At 51.8% G+C, this 20645-nt stretch overlaps 1 protein-coding gene across 3 annotated transcripts in view; it reads right to left on the minus strand.

The window, feature by feature from the left end:
- LOC139239425 (fermitin family homolog 3-like) overlaps positions 1–13536 on the minus strand; it is a 65670-nt gene extending 52134 nt beyond the window's left edge. Inside the window, exons 1-3 of one of the 3 annotated variants that reach the window (XM_070868152.1) lie at positions 13306–13536; positions 11420–11527; positions 578–731 (exon numbers count right to left, since the gene is read on the minus strand). In XM_070868152.1, coding sequence (XP_070724253.1) covers positions 578–719 — 142 coding nt within the window. In that variant the 5' untranslated portion in view covers positions 720–731; positions 11420–11527; positions 13306–13536. The remainder of the gene's footprint in view (positions 1–577; positions 732–11419; positions 11528–13305) is intronic. The other 2 variants (XM_070868153.1, XM_070868151.1) reach the window with 2 other exon arrangements.
- Positions 13537–20645: the final 7109 nt, after the last annotated feature.

Raw genomic sequence — 20645 nt, forward strand, 5'->3', positions numbered from 1 at the left:
GGGAGCGTCGCACTGTCGGAGAGGCAGTACTGAGGGAGCGCCGCACTGTCGGAGGGGCAGTACTGAGGGAGCGGCGCACTGTCGGAGGGGCGGTGCCGAGGGAGATTGAACAGTTCAGGGTTTTTTTCCTTTAGAAAAGGGAAGACTTACGAGATGACCCGATGGAGATCTTTAAAGTTATGAATGGGTTGGACAGCGTAGATGTGGAGAGAATGTTTCCATTTGTGGGAGATCCCCAACTAGGAGCCACAAATACAAGAAACTAATGAATCCAACTGGGAAATAAGGAGAATTTATTTTTACTCAGAGAGTGGTGAGAATGTGAAACTTGTAGCATGGATGCATTCACAAGGAAACTAGAGAAGTACACGACAGAAAAGGGAATAAAAAGAGTTGCTGAAAGGCTGATATGAGGCAGATGAAGTGGGAGGAGACTCGTGTGGACCATAAACTCCAGTACTAGTTGGGCCGAATGGCCTGTTTCTGTGCTGTACATTCTATGTCATTCTATGTAAAAGGACATCATTATACCCGTGTCTCAGTTGACTGTCAGTAGTTTACCATTATTAGAACTTACCAATTTTTTCAACGAGTTGGAGAATGACTCCACCAATGTGTACGTCCCCCGCAACCCTCAGCGTGATGGGTTCTGCCTCGGGGCCAGACTCTTCAACTTGAATCTTCAGCTCCCATGATGCGTCTATGCCACCCAGCGCCATCTTTCAACCTACCTGCCAATGAGAGAGCAACCAGTGAGTCAAACACACATTGCAGAAAGAAAAGGGAAGAAAGAACGTGAGAGAGAGAAAGAGAGAGAGAAAGAGAGAGAGAGAGAGAGAGAGAGAGAGAGAAAGAGTAAGAGCGAGGGCGAAAGCGGGCGTGAGAGGGCGAGGGCACAAGAGGGCGAGGACAGGAGGGCGAGGGCAAGGGAAAGGGCGAGAAGAGAGAGAAAGAGCGAGAGGAGAGAGAAAGAGCGAGAGGAGAAAGAAAGAGCGAGAGACTTGCATTTCTATAGCACCTTTCAGACCTCAGGATGCCCAAAGTGCTTTACAGCCAATTGAGCGAACAGAGTCTGCAGGATTGCAGGTATGAATCTGCACCTCTGGTACTGGATAGCTGCCGGACTGCCATTCCCCAGCATGAGAGACCATGAGAAGAGGGCAGAAAATTAGTGGCTGGGAAGTAAGAGGAAAGGTGAGACAGCGAAACACGTGGTAGCGACAGAGGATGCGGAGATAGAGCTTTGTGCCTGCAATCCTCCAGACACTCGAGTCCTTAATTGCTTTGCTGTGATAAAGGACAGAATCATACAACACCGGAGGAGGTCGTTCAGCCCATCGAACCTGTGCCGGCTCTTTGAAAGAGCGATCCCATTAGTCCCACTCCCCCCTGCTCTTTCCCCGTAGCTCTGCAAATGTTTCCTTTTCAAGTATTTATCCAATTTCCTTCAGAAAGTTACTGTTGAATCTGCTTCCACTGTCCTTTCCGGCAGTGAATTCCATCTCTTGTGTCGCCACACCACTAAAGCGCTTTGGGACAACCCGAGGTGGTGCAAATCGGAGTATAAATGGGAGTCTTTCTTTCTTTTACCATGGGGTGGGAACATTCCTATCCTTTCTCAATGTCCACACACACACAACCCTCCGAGCAGGGGTCACTGGATGGCAGTTGGGAGCAGGCACTCTGGCTCATTGTGCACAGCTGGGTCTCCTTACCTAAGGAAGGATATACTTGCCATAGAGGGCGTCATGTATCTTACATGGCCACTGTTGGTACTATATCAAGGTGTGCCACCAGAAGGCACAGCAGGTTACCTGTACAGGTGTGCCTGGCCTAGTATAAAAGGTAGGCCACAAGCTGTATTCCTCACTCTGGAGTTAACTAATAAAGGACTAAGATCATTACAGTTCAAGTACAACACACTGCCTTGTGGAGTCATTGTTAGAGCACCTAAGGATACAACAGAGGGAGTGCAACGAAGGTTCACCAGACTAATTCCTGGGATGGGGGGATTGTCCTATGAGGAGAGATTGAGTAGACTAGGCCGATATTCTCTGGAGTTTAGAAGAATGTGAGGTGATCTCATTGAAGCACACAAAATTCTTACAGGGCTGGACAGGGTAGATGCAGGGAGGGTGTTTCTCCCAGGCTGGGGAGTCGAGAACCAGGGCTCACAGTCTCAGGATAAGGGGTCGGCCATTTAGGACTGAGATGAGGTGAAACTTCTTCACTCAGAGGGTGGTGAATCTTTGGAATTCTCTGCCCCAGAGGGCTGTGGAGGCTCAGTCTTTGAGTATATTCAAAACAGAGATCGATAGATTTATGGATATTAAGGGAATCAAGGAAAAGTGGCGTTGAGGTAGAAGATCAGCCATGATCTCAATGAATGGCGGGAGCAGGCTCGAGGGGCCGAATGGCCGACTCCTGCACCTATTTCTTATGTTCTTATTCCCTCCCATTAAAATCCGTGCATGTCCGCCCAGCGCCCGCCAATTCCCCTTCCCTGCGTAAACGTGCGACATTTAATGAATAACGAGGGATTGTCTGGGGCTCCCGGAGCAGAGCGCGTGGATCTGCTCCCTGCCTCCCTCTCTGGCTTTCCCCTGCGCGCCTCAGCGGGGTTCTGGCACAGCCCGAGCCAGGGGTCCAACATCCGGCTCCGTTTATGACTGGAGGTTATTGTCAAGACGAAGAGCAAATAAGGAGGTTTGTTTTATTAGCCGAGCGTGACTCTGAAACGTCAGTGATAAATGTCTAACAGTGATAAAAGCACTAGTCAGAGAAGCCAAAAGAGTCCAACACATAAGAAATAGAAGCAGGAGTCGGCCATACGGCCCCTCGAGCCTGCTCCGCCATTCAATAAGATCATGGCTGATCTGATCATGGACTCAGCTCCACCTCCCTGCCCACTCCTCATAACCCTCGACTCCCCTAACTTTCAAAAATCTGTCTATCTCCACCTTAAATATATTTCTCTAGCTTAAGTATATTTCTACCTTAAATATATTTAACACATGTCACTGATCTGGAACGATCTGCAGTGTGTATATTTGCACTTCTGACCTCATCCTGCTTTTAATCACCTCTCTCTTTATAATTCATTTATTTTCAAACAACAGCTTGCATTATAAGATGCCTTCCACGTGACCAAAACTAGCAGAGTACTGGTCATAGGCAGGAAGTAGAGGAGAAAGGTTGGGCAAGGTGAAGAATACCATGCTAAAAGAGGCTGAGCCAGTGTTCAAAGGCGTGGGAGAAAGAAGAGAGAACTTGCATTTATATAGCGCCTTTCATATAAGAACATAAGAAATAGGAACAGGAGTAGGCCATACGGCCCCTCGAGCCTGCTCCACCATTCAATAAGATCATGGCTGATCTGATCATGGACTCAGCTCCACTTCCCTGCCCGCTCCCCATAACCCCTTATCATTTAAAAAACTGACTATTCCTGTCTTAAATTTATTCAATGTCCCAGCTTCCACAGATCTCTGAGGCAGCGAATTCCACAAATTTACAACCCTCTGAGAGAAGAAATTTCTCCTCATCTCTGTTTTAAATCATCAGGAAATCCCAAAGCACTTTACAGCCAATGAAGTACTTTTTGAAGTGCAGTTACTGTTGTAATTTAGGGAAACGCGGCAGTCAATCTGTGCAAAGCAAGCTCCCACACACAGCAATGTGATAATGATTGGATAAAGTTTTTTTTTACTGATGTTGGTTGAGGGATATATATTGGCCCCAGGACTCTTGGGCGAACTCTCCTGTTCTTCTTCCAATAGTGGCCGTGGGATCTTTTAAATTCATCTAAGACGACAGACGGAGCCTCAGTTTAACGTCTCATCTGAAGGACGGTCCCTTCGACAGTGCAGCACTCTCTCAGTACTACCCCCTCAAGACAGTGCAGCACTCCCTCGGTGCTGCTCCTCCGATAGTGCAGCACTCCCTTAGTACAGTGTTCCCGAAGTACTGCCCCTCCGACAGTGCGGCACTCCCTCAATACCGCCCCGACAGTGCGGCGCACCCTCAGTACTGTCCCTCCGACAGTGCAGCGCTTCCTCAGTACCGCTCCTCCGACAGTGCGGCACTCCCTCAGTACTGCCTCTCCGACAATGCGGCCCTCCCTCAGTACTGCCCCTCCGACAGTGCGGCTCTCCCTCAGTACTGCTCCTCCGACAGTGCGGCTCTCCCTCAGTACTGCTCCTCCGACAGTGCGGCTCTCCCTCAGTACCGCTCCTCCGACAGTGCGGCACTCCCTCAGTATTGCCCCTCCGACAATGCGGCCCTCCATCAGTACTGCCCCTCCGACAGTGCGGCTCTCTCTCAGCACTGCTCCTCCGACAGTGCGGCGCTCCCTCAGTACTGCCCCTCCGACAATGCGGCCCTCCATCAGTACTGCCCCTCCGACAGTGCGGCTCTCTCTCAGCACTGCTCCTCCGACAGTGCGGCACTCCCTCAGTACTGCCCCTCCGACAGTGCGGCTCTCTCTCAGCACTGCTCCTCTGACAGTACGGCTCTCTCTCAGCACTGCTTCTCCGACAGTGCGGCGCTCCCTCTGTACCGCCCTTCTGACTGTGCGGCGTTACTTCAGTACTGCCTCTCCGACAGTACGGCTCTCTTTCAGCACTGCTCCTCCGACAGTGCGGCGCTCCCTCAGCACTGGGAGCGTCAGCCTGGATTTTGTGCTCAGGCCTCTGGAGTGGGATTCGAACACAAGACTTTCTGAATCAGAGGGAGATAGCGAGGTGAAGAAGTTTAGAAAGAGATGGAGGGGTGAGGCAGGTGGACAAGGGAGGAAGAGGTGGGGTGTGGGCCTGGGGAAGGTTGCAGGGGTAGGGTGGGGCGACAAATAAAGGGATGAGGCTGAGGATTTCTGAAGCTGATGTGCTTGAAGGAGCAGTCAATAGCAGGCGGTGTGCTCAGGGGTAACGGGTGTGTGGGTTACCTCAAGAGGACGATGAGGAGAGCACTGCTAACAGCAAAGCTTGAGGTCATGAGGTGAAGGTCGGTTTGTGCGGAGACGTAAGAGATGGAATTCACTGATTGAAAGTGTGGTTGGCGGAAGCAGATCCAATAGTAGCTTTCAAAAGGGAATTGGGTGAATACTTGAAAGGGAACATAGAAACATAGATACATAGAAAATAGGTGCAGGAGTAGGCCATTCGGCCCTTCGTGCCTGCACCACCATTCAATATGATCATGGCTGATCATGCAACTTCAGTACCCCTTTCCTGCTTTCTCTCCATACCCCTTGATCCCGTTAGCTGTAAGGGCCACATCTGTTATGTATGCAACCCTATGTAACCAGCATTCTACTGCCACCAGAGGGCGTATCTGTTGGAGTCCCAAGGGATCCCAGCATCCCTTGGGAGTGCTGTATATAAGCAGGCCTCCCATGCTGTACCTGCACTCTGGAGTCAGAATAAAGAGACTAAGATCACACTTACGTCTACAGTACTCAATCACATTACTTTATTTTGGACATAACAACATCTAACTCCCTTTTGAATATATCCAACGAACTGGCCTCAACAACTTTCTGTGGTAGAGAATTCCACAGGTTCACAATTCTCTGAGTGAAGTTGTTTCTCCTCATCTTGGTCCTAAATGGCTTACCCCTTATCCTTAGACTGTGACTCCTGGTTCTGGACTTCCCCAACATCGGGAACATTCTTCCTGCATCTAACCTTTCCAATCCCGTCAGAATTTTATATGTTTCTATGAGATCCCCTCTCATTCTTCTAAACTCCAGTGAGCAGGGACTACCTAGATAGCTCTGTCAGAGGCACAATGAATCAAATGGCTTCCTTCGGTGCTGTATGATTCTATGAAGTGAGCAGTCCTGGGAATGCACAGGGAGTGAGGTTTGAAGCTCGGCTCAGTGTGGAGAAGGAACGAGGAAGGCATACTGCCGAGTTCAGTCTTGGCAGCAGCCGGGGGCAGAGAGGGGATTCACAACAGGGTGCCTCCCATCTGACCTGAAGATGGTCCGGACTCATCCAGACCTTTAGGGTCAAAGAGACAGCCCTAGAGTGACAGTGAGGTGTGCCTGAGGGTGATGGTGGGGAGTTAAAGACAAGTATCATTGGTGCCAATATTGTGTCAAAGGAGGTTGCTGAGGGGCAGCCCATCAATAAAGAACAGCAAGCAGTCAAGAACGGACCCTGGGTGAAGGCGCTCCCATGGTGTTGTTGGGTCAGTGTGATGTACGCACCGGTGAGTATGCTCACAGGTTCGCAGAACTGTTGAGTTGGGAATGGCTTAGCCAGTCATGTGATGTTCACAAGACTCAATAAAACCCCGGCTAGTTGGATTCGGGGGATCCACGATGAGCCTGGTGGATGAACTGGAAATGTATAGTGCGATTGCTAATAAACCAACAAGTGCTTAATAGCAATGTGTTGCTATAAATTATTAAGCAAAGAACCCATGAAGCAAATATATTACAGTCAGGAGTTGCTGGATTTTGACCCAGCGATGACAAAGGAACGGCCGATACATGTCCAAGTCAGGATGGTTTGTGTGCGTGTGTGCGCGCGTGCGTGTGCGAGATGTGGAGAGGACAGTCTCCTATGCACCTTGTCCTTCTGGGTGGTGTCGGAGATCGTGGGTTTGGGAGGAGCCGGCAAAGGTTGGGCTCAGCGATGGTCAAACAGTCGACAGGCACCCATAAGCCTGGGTTCTCGCATCAAGAACAGACACTTGGATGAGGTAGTCGGAGGGGTTCCGGGGCCTGTGGGACGGTGAGATTCAGCACCTTCAGAGGAGGATGGGGAGAAAACTGACCAAAAATAAACACCCTGCAATCTTGCTGAAAGATAAAAAAAGAATTGCATTTATATAGCACCTTTCACGACCACCGGACGTCTCAAAAGCGCTTTACAGCCAATGAAGTACTTTTTGGAGTGTAGTCACTGTTGTAATGTGGAAACGCCAATTTGCGCACAGCAAGCTCCCACACACAGCAATGTGATAATGGCCAGATAATCTGTTTTTTTTTTGGTATGTTGATTGAGGGATAAATATTGGCCCCAGGACACCGGGGAGAACTCTTCTTCTTCGAGAGGGCAGACAGAGCCTCGATTTAATGTCTCATCCGAAAGACGGCCCCTCCGACAGTGCGGCACTCCTTCAGTATTGCCCCTCCGACATGCAGCACTCCCTCAGTAATCCCCCTCCGACAGTGCGGCACTCCCTCAGTACTCCCCCTCCGACAGTGCGGTGCTCCCTCAGTACTGCCCCTCCGACATGCAGCACTCCCTCAGTACTCCCCTCCGACATTGCGGCACTCCCTCAGTACCCCCCCCCCCCTCCGACATTGCGGCACTCCCTCAGTACCCACCCCCCTCTGACAGTGCAGAGCTCCCTCAGCAATGCACTGCAGTGTTAGCCTAGATTTTATTTTTGTACTCAAGTCCCTGGAGAGGGACTTGAACCCACAACCCTCTGACTGCGAGGCAAGGGTGCTAGCCACTGAGCCGTAGCTGACACTTAAATAAGATGTTGCGGTAGCTCTCTGCTTACAAACAGGGTGCAGTAAAAGCAGCAAGGTCCCGTCACAAACAGAGAGGCCACTGCCTTCAGTTTATCTGGCTGACAAACCACAATATCCGGTCCACAGCCCAGGATCAGTGTGCAAGGAACAAAGATAGCAGTTGGAACAGGAGTGCTGTGCTGTGCTGTGCTGTCTCTGAACTGAAGACTTTGCTGGATGGTTTAGCTTCTGTAGCTATTTATGTCCAACATCCGCCCACTGCTTATTCAGCAGCTTGATTCGTGTGCGCCAATTGGCTGCTGTTTGTAATTTCGCTTTAAGTGAAGTCGGGTGAATTAAAGCGGTTAGCAGTCCGTCCTATCACGTTGGATGGGGCTTGGAGCAATATTGTGTATCTGTTCCTCACGGACCTACCATGTAACAGAATTGTGTCTTCAAAGCAACGAATGAAGCTCCTGTTAAGTTCCGCCCCTCCCCTTGCCTCCGACTTCCTGTTTTATGCCCTCTGCACTCTTTCCGTCTTTCATAAATGACGTGTTAAATCGAGGCCCCCGTCTGCCCTCTCAGGTGGATGTAAAAGATCCCATGGCCCTCTTTCGAAGAAGGCCTATATTCTCTCGAGTTTAGAAGAACGAGAGGTGATCTCATTGAAACACACACAATTCTTACAGGGCTTGACAGGGTAGATGCAGGGAGGGTGTTTTCCCTGGGCTGGGGAGTCTAGAACCAGGGGTGTCACACAGTCCCAGAATAAGGGGTCGGCCATTTAGGACTGAGGTGAGGAGAACTTCTTCACTCAGAGGGTGGTGAATCTTTGGAATTCTCTGCCCCAGAGGGCTGTGGAGGCTCAGTTGTTGAGTATATCCAAGGCCGAGATCGATAGATTTTTGGATATTAAGGGAAGCAAGGGAGATGGGGACAGTGCAGGAAAGTGGAGTTGAGGTCGAAGATCAGCCACAATCTTATTGAATGGCGGAGCAGGCTCGAGGGGCTAAATGACCGACTCCTGCTCCTATTTCTTATGGAAGCAATATTTATCCCTCAAATTAACATTATTAAAACAGATGATCTGGTCATCATCACATTGCTATTTGTGGGAGCTTGCTGTGCGCAAATTGGCTGCCGCGTTTCCTACATTACAACAGTGACTACACTTCAAAAAGTAGTTAATTGGCTGTGAAACACTTTGGGACGTCCTGAGGTTGTGAGAAGTGCTATTTAAATGCAAATCTTTCTTTCTGTAAATCACATGGGGACATTTCCTGATTTGAAGGCTACTGTACAGCGTTGGCATAAACACATGTTTTTTTACTTTACTATATACGGGACACATTACTTGGCAATAATTAGCTACTGATTATCGCTCGACGAACTTGCAATAAATGCGTTACAACCAAAAGGTGTGGTGTGGACGTAGATATTCATAAACAAGGCAGTACTGGCTGTTGCTGCCAGAGTCAAATCCCTCCCACGTAAATTTCACTGAAATGATCATAAAATGAAGGGTTTTGACAGAGTAAATGACGGGAAACTGATTCCATTGGTGAGAGGGTCGGTAACCAGCGGGACCCAAATTTAAGATATTCATTGGAATTTAGAAGAATGAGAGGGGATCTCATAGAAACATATAAAATTCTGACGGGACTGGACAGGTTAGATGCAGGAAGAATGTTCCCGATGTTGGGGAAGTCCAGAACCAGGGGACACAGTCTAAGGATAAGGGGTAAGCCATTTAGGACCGCGATGAGGAGAAACTTCTTCACTCAGAGAATTGTGAACCTGTGGAATTCTCTACCGCAGAAAGTTGTTGAGGTCAGTTCATTGGATATATTCAAAAGGGAGTTAGATGTGGCCCTTACGGCTAAAGGGATCAAGGGGTATGGAGAGAAAGCAGGAATGGGGTACTGAAGTTGCATGATCAGCCATGATCATATTGAATGGCTCGAAGGGCCGAATGGCCTACTCCTACACCTATTTTCTATGTTTCTATGTTTCTATTTGGCAAAAGAACCAGAGGGGGAGATGAGGAGAATTATTTTTTACGCAGCGAGTTGTTGTGATCCGGAACGCGCTGCCTGAAAGGGCGGTGGGAGCGGATTCAATAGTGACTTTCAAACCGGGAATTGGATAAGTGCTTGGAAAGGAGCCAGCATGATGGGCCGAATGGACATGTTCAACACTGTATGATTGAGTGGTTTCCAGCTTTTAATTTCAGGTTTTTTTTTTAAAACCACAATAGCTTGCTATTAATCCATTACTACTTGATTGATTCATCTTCTCTCCTACCGTTTCCAACCTTTGTGATGTCTTGCACTATGAACGTCACCTTTCAACTAAGCATCTTAATTTTAAAACACTTGAATTGGAGGATTAAGATGGTGGTTATAAACTGCTCTTGATTGGACTCCAGCCTAGCCACCGTTCATTGGTTCCAACTCAGTTTCTACACAGACCATGTTGTGCTCTGAAATCAATAATGGGTTGGTGGGCCAATAATCCCATCACTGCACCCTTGCAGCACAATTCATGGCTTTCTGTCCACGACTGCATAAAACACACTTACAGGTTGTATACCTGAAACTTTCCAGAGTGCTTCACAGGAGTGTAAATCAGACACACTCTGACACTGAGCCACATAAGGAGATATTGGGACAGGCGACTAAAAGCTGGGTCAGAGGTGTCGGTTTTAAGGAGCGTCTTAAAAGAGAGAGAGGCGGAGAGGTTTCTGGAGGAAGTTCCAGAGCTTGGGGCCCAGGCAGCTGAAGGCATGGCCACCAATGGTGGAGCGATGGAAATCAGGGGATGTGCAAGAGGGCAGAATTGGAGGAGTGCAGAGATCTCGGGGGGGTTGTAAGAGGTTACAGAGATGGGGGGGGGGGGGGTTGTAGGACTGGAGGAGATAACAGAGATAGGGAGGGTTGTAGGGGCTGGAGGGGGTTACAGAGATAGGGAGGGGTGTAGGGCTGGAGGAAGTTACAGAGATAGGGAGGGGTGTAGGGGCTGGAGGGGGTTACAGAGATAGGGAGGGGTGTAGGGCTGGAGGAGGTTGTAGAGATAGGGAGGAGTGAAGGGGCTGGAGGAGGTTACAGAGATAGGGAGGGGTGTATGGGGCTGGAGGAGGTTACAGAGATAGGGAGGGGTGTAGGGCTGGAGGAGGTTATAGAGATAGGGAGGGGTGAAGGGGCTGGAGGAGGTTACAGAGATGGGGAGGGGTGTAGGGGCTGGGAAGTTACAGAGATAGGGAGGGGCGTTGGGGCTGGAGGAGGTTATAGAGATAGGGAGGGGTGAAGGGGCTGGAGGAGGTTACAGAGATAGGGAGGGGTGTATGGGGCTGGAGGAGGTTACAGAGATAGGGAGGGGTGTAGAGGTGGAAGAGGTTACAGAGATAGGGAGGGGTGTAGGGCTGGAGGAGGTTACAGAGATAGGGAGGGGTGTAGAGGTGGAAGAGGTTACAGAGATAGGGAGGGGTGTAGGGCTGAGGAGGTTACAGAGATAGGGAGGGGTGTAGGGGCTGGAGGAGGTTACAGAGATAGGGAGGGGTGTAGGGGCTGGAGGAGGTTACAGAGATAGGGAAGGGGAGAGGAGGCCATGGAGAGATTTGAACACGAGAATGAGATTTTAAAATTTGAGGCATTGCTTAACCGGGAGCCAGCAAGCACAGGGAGGGTGATGGGTGAGCGGGACTGGGTGCGAGTTAGGACACAGGGGATGATGGGTGAGCGGGACTGGGTGCGAGTTAGGATATGGGACAGCAGAGTTTGGGATGAAGTGTCAGGTGAAAGATAGAGGCTGATCAGCAGAGCGTTGGAATATAACTATTAAAATTAAATGTCTTACATCCTCACAGTGCTGAAATGAAGACTCAATGCATTGCCTTCCACACTAACTCATTCTTTCTGAAAATCACAAAACTGTGAAACATCTCACCTCCCTCAGTCTCTTCTCCCTTCCACAATCGACTGGTATTTCACAGAGCCACATTGACCCACCTTCTGTCTTCCTTTTCAGCAGTGCTGGTGTTGCATTCAATGGGACCTGGGGGTTTCGCAATGAAACATAGAAAATGGGAGCAGAAGTTGGCCATTCGGCCCTTCGAGCTTGCACCGCCATTCAATATGATCCTGGCTGATCCTCTATCTCAACACCATATTCCCACTTTCTCCCCATACCCCTTGATGCCTTTTGTTTCTAGAAATCTATCTATCTCCCTCTTAAATATATTCAGTGACTTGGCCTCCACAGCCTTCTGTGGTAGAGAATTCCACAGGTTCACCACCCTGAGTGAAAACATTTCTCCTCATCTCAGACATAAATTTCCTACCCCGTATACTGAGACTGTGACCCCTTGTTCTAGACTTCCCAGCCCCGGGGAAACATCCTCCCCACATCCAGTCTGTCCAACCCAGTCAGAGTTTATACATTTCACTGAGATTCCCTCTCATTCTTCTAAACTCCAGTGAATACAGGCCTAGTCGACCCAATCTCTCCTCATACGACAGTCCTGCCATCCCAGGAATCAGTCTGGTGAACCTTCGCTGCACTCCCGCTATGGCCAGTATATCCTTCCTTAGGTAAGGAGACCGACACTGTGCACAGTACTCCAGGTGCCGTCTCACCATGAATCGATGATATCCGTGAAAGCCACTAATCGTGACTCCAGAGGGATAGGACCTTCGCAGAAATGCACCACCAATAGAAATGGAAATTCTGGTGCCACGGGAGCGCAAAGCACTGCCCTCAAAATGAAGTAGGGTGATGGCAGAGTACGTGCCCACATTCTAGGGTCCCAGCTGTGGTGTCAGGAAGAGGCACCAAGGGCTGTGCCGGCAGAAAGGACTGAGATCATCATCGTGGGACCGCACTATCGAAGAGGTCTCTCACCCGTCTCCCTTGAACGCCACAAGGAGATGCGGTTAAAGGGTCAAGATAAAGTCAGCACACCCTCATTAAGGTAAATAAGGGGGGGGGGGATATCATTTAAATAGGTAGATTACAATATGGCAGAACAGACTCGAAGGGCTGAATGGCCTTCTCCTGTCCCCATGTAACACAAATACATTTATTCTAAATATGTAAATAAGCATTTATAAACAAGACAAGTGGCTTTGAGTCCATGATCAGATCAGCCATGATCTTAATGAATGGCGGAGCAGACTCGAGGGGTCGAATGGCCGACTCCTGCTCCTATTTCTTATGTTCCAACAAATTGTTGTTTAAAAAAGTTTAAATAGTGAAAGAGGTGTTTTGATTTGTGTTATTTTTTTTAATTAAGGGTACTGCACTTTATGTGGAGAGACTGGAGAAGCTGGGGCGGTTCTCAGAGCAGAGAAGGTTCAGGGGAGATTTGATAGAGGCGTTCAAAATCATACAGGGTTTTGATAGAGTAAATAAGGAGAAGCTGTTTCCAGTGGCAGTAACCAGAGGACACAGATTTAAGATAATTGCCAAAAGAGCCGGAGGGGAGAATGTTTTTACGCAGCGAGTTGTGATCTGGAACACGGCGGTGGAAAGCAGATTCAATAATAACTTTCAAAAAGGGAAATTGGATCAATACTGGGACAGGAGAAATGTGCCGGGCTGTGGGGAGAGAGCAGGGGGGTGTGGGACTGGTGGGATCGCTCTGTCACAGAGCCGGCACAGCATGGGCTCGATGGGCCCAATGGCTTCCCTGCACTGTAACAGATTTCAGAGACTCATCTGTCCCAACGCAGTTACACACACGTCCCACAAACTTCAGGGAATGAACAGAAAGCACTCCAACCATACCACATGTATACACTTCGCCCCTACATAGTATCACAAGTTGCCCTCACCACTGTCCACAGAATCCAGTTGTCCTGATTCCAGTTGTTGAAGAGTTCAGGTGGCAAAACTTTCTTTCCTGTGTGTCTCGATAAAATAAAAACCTGTCTCCTGCGTTCCTCGCTTCTGCCCTTCCTTGTTCGTTCTTGGGCAGGGCGTCACCGAAAAGGTTTCAAACTACGAGCGATTTCCGTTCAGTCAGAACATCGAATCACACTTCTGCTGTTGAGCAAATATGAACACCTCCCCGGGCTCCAAGACTGGCCCTTAAGGTCCCGGGATGACTAGACGCTGCATTGTACCGAACCCAAAACAATGCAGTTCGCTTTGCCTCAACTTACAGAGCAAATCCAGACTGGGGCAGTGCAAATTCTGCAAGTGTAAGTGTGCAGAGACCTGTGAGTGAGTGTGCAACAATGCATGCACAGGCGGGCTGTGGCAATGTACTGTCGACACATGTGGCTGGGTTTTTTAGCCGCCTGCTTGTTTGCAATTCCTGTCCCTGCCAATTTGCCTGTGACACTCAGGTGGCCCCCCACCCCTTCGAGGTTGTTTGGTTGCCCTTTGCCACTCTTAGTTGCTCTTGTATATTTGTTTAAAGCTGAAGATTGGGTTTGGGTTTGTGTGTGTGTGTGTGTGGGTGGTTGAGAACTACAGTAGAGGTTGAGATATGTGAAGAAATAATGCCCTGTCTGGACATGTTGTTGAGGGGTTATTAACAACTTTCTAACCATTCCGATTGCCCTAGTGTGTGATGTGTGGAGGCTGTGGTATGCGTGTGCCTGTCTGCTTCTGAAATAACAGCCAACAGCATTTGTGGTCTGCGCATAAACAGGCGCTGACTGGCCCCTCCTATTGGGGAAACCAAGCTACCGAATCATTTTGCATCTCCATTTCTTACACATAACAACATGCGGTGCTTCAAGGGCAGGTGATTGAGCAGCCAGCCCTGGACCCAGTGGTCCAGAGACTGGAGGCTATCAGCACGGCATAACAGTCATGACACCGTCTCACGCCATGCACTGACTCATGACATTACCACAGAGCAAATATGTTGTCATGTTGATTTCACAACAAGAGGTGATTCTCACCCTTTAGAACCATTCACAGCACAGAAGGAGACTGTTATGTATGTAAACCTGTAAATACCTTGTGTAACCACCAGAGGGCTCATCCCCTGGAGTCCTAAGGGATCCCACAATCCCTTGGGAGCACCTGTACTTAAGGAGGCCCCACAGGCTGGAGAGGCACTCTAGAGACCTGTAATAAAAGATTAAGGCCACAATTTACTTTGAGCTCACAGTATCTGGTCAGACTTTTTATTCATACATAACAGAGGCCATTCGGCCCATCGTGTGACTGTGTCATCAGCCTGGCCAAAAGAGTCACCCAGACTAATCCCACTGTCCCGCTCTCGGTCCGTAGCCCTGTAGGTCACGACACTTCGCGTGCACATCCAAGTACTTTTTAGGTGCGATGTTTTCTGCCTATACCACCCTTTCAGGCAGTGAGTTCCAGATCCCCACCACCCTCTGGGTGAACAAAGTTCTCCTCAACTCCCCTCGAATCCTGCTACCAATTACTTTAAATCTAAGCCCCTGGTTATTGAAACACATTATTTTTAAGGGGTGCGGATGTAGGTCGTCATATTTGATTGCTTTGTACATAATGCCATTGATAACTGTTGAGATTGTGGTCATTATGAAGCCCTTGGCCTTGTCCTAGGGAATTCCTTCCCTTGGGACTTCCCCTTGACATGTCGGGAATGCTTACGTGCTTCCATGGAACATAGGTACAGCCATTTAGCCCCATCGAGCCTGTTCCATCATTCAATAAGATCATGGCTGATCTGTGACCTAACTCCATACACCCGCCTTTAGCCCACATCCCATGACCCTGAGAGCTGTATTGGCGGGACTACCCAAGCCTGACAGTTAGAAAGACAGGAAAATAGAAAGACTTGCATTTATCTGACACAGAGTAAGAATAAACGGGTCTTTTTCGGGGTGGCAGGCAGTGACTAGTAGGGTACTACAGGGATCAGTGCTGGGGCCCCAGCTAGTCAATATATATAAATGATTTGGATGAGGGCATTAAATGTAATATTTCCAAGTTTGCTGATGGCACAAAACTAGGTGGGATAGTGAGTGTGAGGAGGATGCAAAGTTGCTGCAAGGCGATTTAGAGAGGTTGAGTGAGTGGGCAAACACATGGCAGGTGCAGTATAAGGTGGATAATCCAGTTTGGTAGGAAAAGCATAAGGACAAAGTATTATTTAAATGGTGATGGCTTGGGAAGTGACATTGAAAGCAAACATGCAGGTGCAGCAAGCAGTTTGGAAGGCAAAATGGTATGTTGGCCTTCATTGCAAGAGGATTTGGGTACAGGAGCAAGGATGTCTTACTACAGTTATACAGGGCCTTGGTGAGACCACACCTGGAGTATTGTGTGCAGTTTTGGTTTCCTTACCTAACAAAGGATATACAGGTTCGATCTCCCGTATCCGGCAACCTCGGGACCAAGGTTGAGCCGGTTTATGTGTTTTTCCAGACTTCGGAATGTCTTTCTGACATCACTAATCTGGAAACACCCGAGCCCAGGTTCAGGTATTTCCGGATTTCAGAATGTCAGAAAGGAGCGGGCGGGGGAGGGGGTGCTCGCGAGGAGCGGTTCAAGTCGCTGGCCCCTTCGATGAGGTCGTCGGGCGGGGCCAAGCCGCTAAGGAAGTGATCGGGAGGACCCACCACCGAGGCAGTGTTCGGGAGGGCCCAGCACCGAGGCAGTGTTCGGGAGGGGCCCACCACCGAGGCAGTGTTCGGGAGGGCCCAGCACTGAGGCAGTGTTCGGGAGGCCCCACCATCGAGGCAGTGTTCGGGAGGCCCACCACCGAGGCAGTGTTCGGGAGGCCCCACCACCGAGGAAGTGTTCGGGAGGGCCCACACCGAGGCAGTGTTCGGGAGGGCCCAGCACTGAGGCAGTGTTCGGGAGGGCCCAGCACCGAGGCAGTGTTCGGGAGGGCCCAGCACCGAGGCAGTGTTCGGGAGGGCCCAGCACTGAGGCAGTGTTCGGGAGGCCCCACCACCGAGGAAGTGTTCGGGAGGGCCCACCACCGAGGCAGTGTTCGGGAGGGCCCACCACCGAGGAAGTGTTCGGGAGGGCCCAGCACCGAGGCAGTGTTCGGGAGGCCCCACCACCGAGGCAGTGTTCGGGAGGGCCCAGCACCGAGGCAGTGTTCGGGAGGGCCCACCACCGAGGAAGTGTTCGGGAGGGGCCCACCACCGAGGCAGTGTTCGGGAGGGCCCACCACCGAGGCAGTGTTCGGGAGGGCCTACCACCGAGGCAGTGTTCGGGAGGGGCCCACCACCGAGGCAGTGTTCGGGAGGGCCTACCACCGAGGAAGTGTTCGGGAGGGGCCCACCACCGAGGCAGTGTTCGGGAGGGCCTACCACCGAGGCAGTGTTCGGGAGGGGCCCACCACCGAGGCAGTGTTCGGGAGGGCCTACCACCGAGGCAGTGTTCGGGAGGGCCCACCACCGAGGCAGTGTTCGGGAGGGCCACCACCGAGGCAGTGTTCGGGAGGGCCTACCACCGAGGCAGTGTTCGGGAGGGGCCCACCACCGAGGCAGTGTTCGGGAGGGGCCCACCACCGAGGCAGTGTTCGGGAGGGCCCACCACCGAGGCAGTGTTCGGGAGGGCCCACCACCGAGGCAGTGTTCGGGAGGCCCCACCACCGAGGCAGTGTTCGGGAGGGGCCCACCACCGAGGCAGTGTTCGGGAGGGGCCCACCACCGAGGCAGTGTTCGGGAGGGGCCCACCACCGAGGCAGTGTTCGGGAGGGGCCACCACCGAGGCAGTGTTCGGGAGGACCCACCACCGAGGCAGTGTTCGGGAGGGGCCCACCACCGAGGCAGTGTTCGGGAGGGGCCACCACCGAGGCAGTGTTCGGGAGGACCCACCACCGAGGCAGTGTTCGGGAGGGCCCACCACCGAGGCAGTGTTCGGGAGGGGCCACCACCGAGGCAGTGTTCGGGAGGGCCCAGCACCGAGGAAGTGTTCGGGAGGGCCTACCACCGAGGAAGTGTTCGGGAGGGCCCAGCACCGAGGCAGTGTTCGGGAGGGCCTACCACCGAGGAAGTGTTCGGGAGGGCCTACCACCGAGGCAGTGTTCGGGAGGGCCCACCACCGAGGCAGTGTTCGGGAGGGCCCACCACCGAGGCAGTGTTCGGGAGGGCCCACCACCGAGGAAGTGTTCGGGAGGGCCTACCACCGAGGCAGTGTTCGGGAGGGCCCACCACCGAGGCAGTGTTCGGGAGGGCCCACCACTGAGGAAGTGTTCGGGAGGGCCCACCACCGAGGCAGTGTTCGGGAGGGGCCCACCACCGAGGCAGTGTTCGGGAGGGCCTACCACCGAGGACCTGATCGGGCGGGGCCCCGCCGCTGAGGGAATGTTCGGGCGGGCCCATCGCCGAGGACCTGATCGGGCGGGGCATTTCCTTGTCTGGCCCGAGATAGGTGGGGGAGGGCAGCCGAGGTAAAGGGGAGGGAGGGGGGCTGGAGCGAAGTCGGGACGAGGCAAAGTCGGGTCGCCGAGGCGGGGGGAGTCCGGATATCGGTACATTTTCCGGTTTCGGGACAATCCCGCCATGGATCGGCACGGTGTCCGGATTCCGGAACATTCTGGATTCCGGAACTCCAGATTTTGGAGGTCGAACCTGTACTTGCCATAGAGGGAGTTCAGCGAAGGTTCACCAGACTGATTCCTGGGATGGCAGGACTGTTATGAGGAGGGATTGAGTCGACTAGCCCTGTATTCACTGGAGTTTAGAAGAACGAGAGGGGAGCTCATTGAAAGGTATAAAATTCTGACGGGGTTGGACAGACTGGATGTGGGGAGGATGTTTCCCCGGGGCTGGGAAGTCTAGAACAAGGGGGTCACAGTCTCAGGATACGGGGGTCGGAAATTTAGGAGCGAGATGAGGAGAAATGTTTTTACTCAGAGGGTGGTGAACCTGTGGAATTCTCCACCACAGAAGGCTGTGGAGGCCAAGTCACTGAATATATTTAAGAGGGAGATAGATAGATTTACATAAGAACATAAGAAAATAGGTGCAGGAGTAGGCCATACGGCCCCTCGAGCCTGCTCCGCCATTCAATAAGGTCATGGCTGATCTGATCATGGACTCAGCTCCACTTCCCTGCCCGTTCCCCTTATCCCCTTATCTTTTAAGAAACTGTCTATTTCTGTCTTAAATATATTCAATGTCCCGGCTTCCACAGCTCTCTGAGGCAGCGAATTCCACAGATTTACAACCCTCTGAGAGAAGAAATTTCTCCTCATCTCAGTTTTAAATGGGCGGCCCCTTATTCTAAGACCATGCCCCCTAGTTCTAGTCTCCCCCATCAGTGGAAACATCCTCTCTGCATCCACCTTGTCAAGCCCCCTCATAATCTGATACGTTTCGAGAAGATCACCTCTCATTCTTCTGAATTCCAATGAGTAGAGGCCCGACCTCCTCAACCTTTCCTCATAAGTCAACCCCCTCATCCCCGGAAGCAACCGAGTGAACCTTCTCTGAACTGCTTCCAAAGTAAGTATATCCTTTCGTAAATACGGAAACCAAAACTGCACGCAGTACTCCAGGTGTGGTCTCACCAATACCCTGTATAACTGGAGCAAGACTTCCCTGCTTTTATACTCTATCCCCTTTGCAATAAAGGCCAAGATACCATTGGCCTTCCTGATCACTTGCTGTACCTGCATACTATCCTTTTGTGTTTCATGCACAGTACCCCCTCGAAACAAAAGGCATCAAGGGGTATGGGGAGAAAGCGGGAATATGGTGTTGAGATAGAGGATCAGCCATGATCATGTTGAATGGTGGTGCAAGCTCGAAGGGCCGAATGGCCTACTACAGATTGCTCCTATTTTCTATGTTTCTATGTTTGTATATAGCGCCTTTCACAACCACCGGACTTCTCAAAGTGTTTCAAAGCCAATGAAATACTTTTGGAGTGCAGTTACTGTTGTAATGTGGGAAACGCGGCAGCCAATTTGCGCACAGCAAGCTCCCACAAACAGCAATGTGATAATGACCAGATAATCTGTTTTTTTATGATGTTGATTGAGGAATAAATATTGGCCCCAGGACACCGGGGATAACTCCCCTGCTCTTTGAAATAGTGGATCTTTTACGTCCACATGAGAGGGCAGACGGGGCCTCGGTTTAACGTCTCATCCAAAAGACGGCACCGCCGACAGTACAGTGCTCCCTCAGTACTGCCCCTCCGACAGTGCGGGGCTCCCTCAGTACTGCCCTTCCGACAGTGCGGGGCTCCCTCAGTACTGCCCCTCCGACAGTGCGGGGCTCCCTCAGTATTGCCCTTCCGACAGTGCGGCGCTCCCTCAGTACTGTCCCTCCGACAGTGCGGGGCTCCCGCAGTACTGCCCCTCCGACAGTGCGGGGCTCCCTCAGTACTGTCCCTCCGACAGTGCGGTGCTCCCTCAGTACTGCCCCTCCGACAGTGCGGCGCTCCCTCAGTACTGCCCTTCCGGCAATGCAGCACTCCCTCAGTACTGCCCCTCCGACAGTGCGGCGCTCCCTCAGTACTGCCCCTCCGACAGTGCGCCATTGCCTCAGTACTGCCCCTCCGATAGTGCAGCGCTCCCTCAGTACTGCCCCTCCGACAGTGCGCCGCTCCCTCAGTACTGCCCTTCCGACAGTGCGGCGCTCCCTCAGCACTGCCCCTCCGACAGTGCGATGCTCCCTCAGTACTGCCCCTCCGACAGTGCAGCACTCCCTCAGTACCGCCCTTCCGACAGTGCGGCGCTCTCTCAGCACTGCCCCTCCGACAGTGAGGCGCTCCCTCAGTACTGCCCCTCCGACAGTGCGACGCTCCCTCAGTACTGCCCTTCCGACAGTGCAGCACTCCCTCAGTACTGCCTCTCCGACAGTGCGGGGCTCCCTCAGTACTGACCCTCCGACAGTGTGGCGCTCCCTCAGTACTGCCCTTCCGACAGTGCTGAACTCCCTCAGTACTGCCCCTCCGACAGTGCGGGGCTCCCTCACTACTGCCCTCCGACAGTGCGGCGTTGCCTCAGTACTGCCCCTCCGACAGTGCGGCGCTCCCTCAGTACCACCCATCCGACAGTGTGGCGCTCCCTCAGTACTGCCCTTCCGACAGTGCTGAACTCCCTCAGTACTGCCCCTCCGACAGTGCGGGGCTCCCTCAGTACTGCCCCTCCGACAGTGCGGCGTTGCCTCAGTACTGCCCCTCCGACAGTGCAGTGCTCCCTCAGTACGGCCCTTCCGACAGTGCGGTGCTCCCTCAGTACTGCCCTTCCGACAGTGCA

The sequence above is a fragment of the Pristiophorus japonicus genome, chromosome 27, assembly GCF_044704955.1.
Source record: "Pristiophorus japonicus isolate sPriJap1 chromosome 27, sPriJap1.hap1, whole genome shotgun sequence".
NCBI classification, from domain to species: domain Eukaryota; kingdom Metazoa; phylum Chordata; class Chondrichthyes; family Pristiophoridae; genus Pristiophorus; species Pristiophorus japonicus.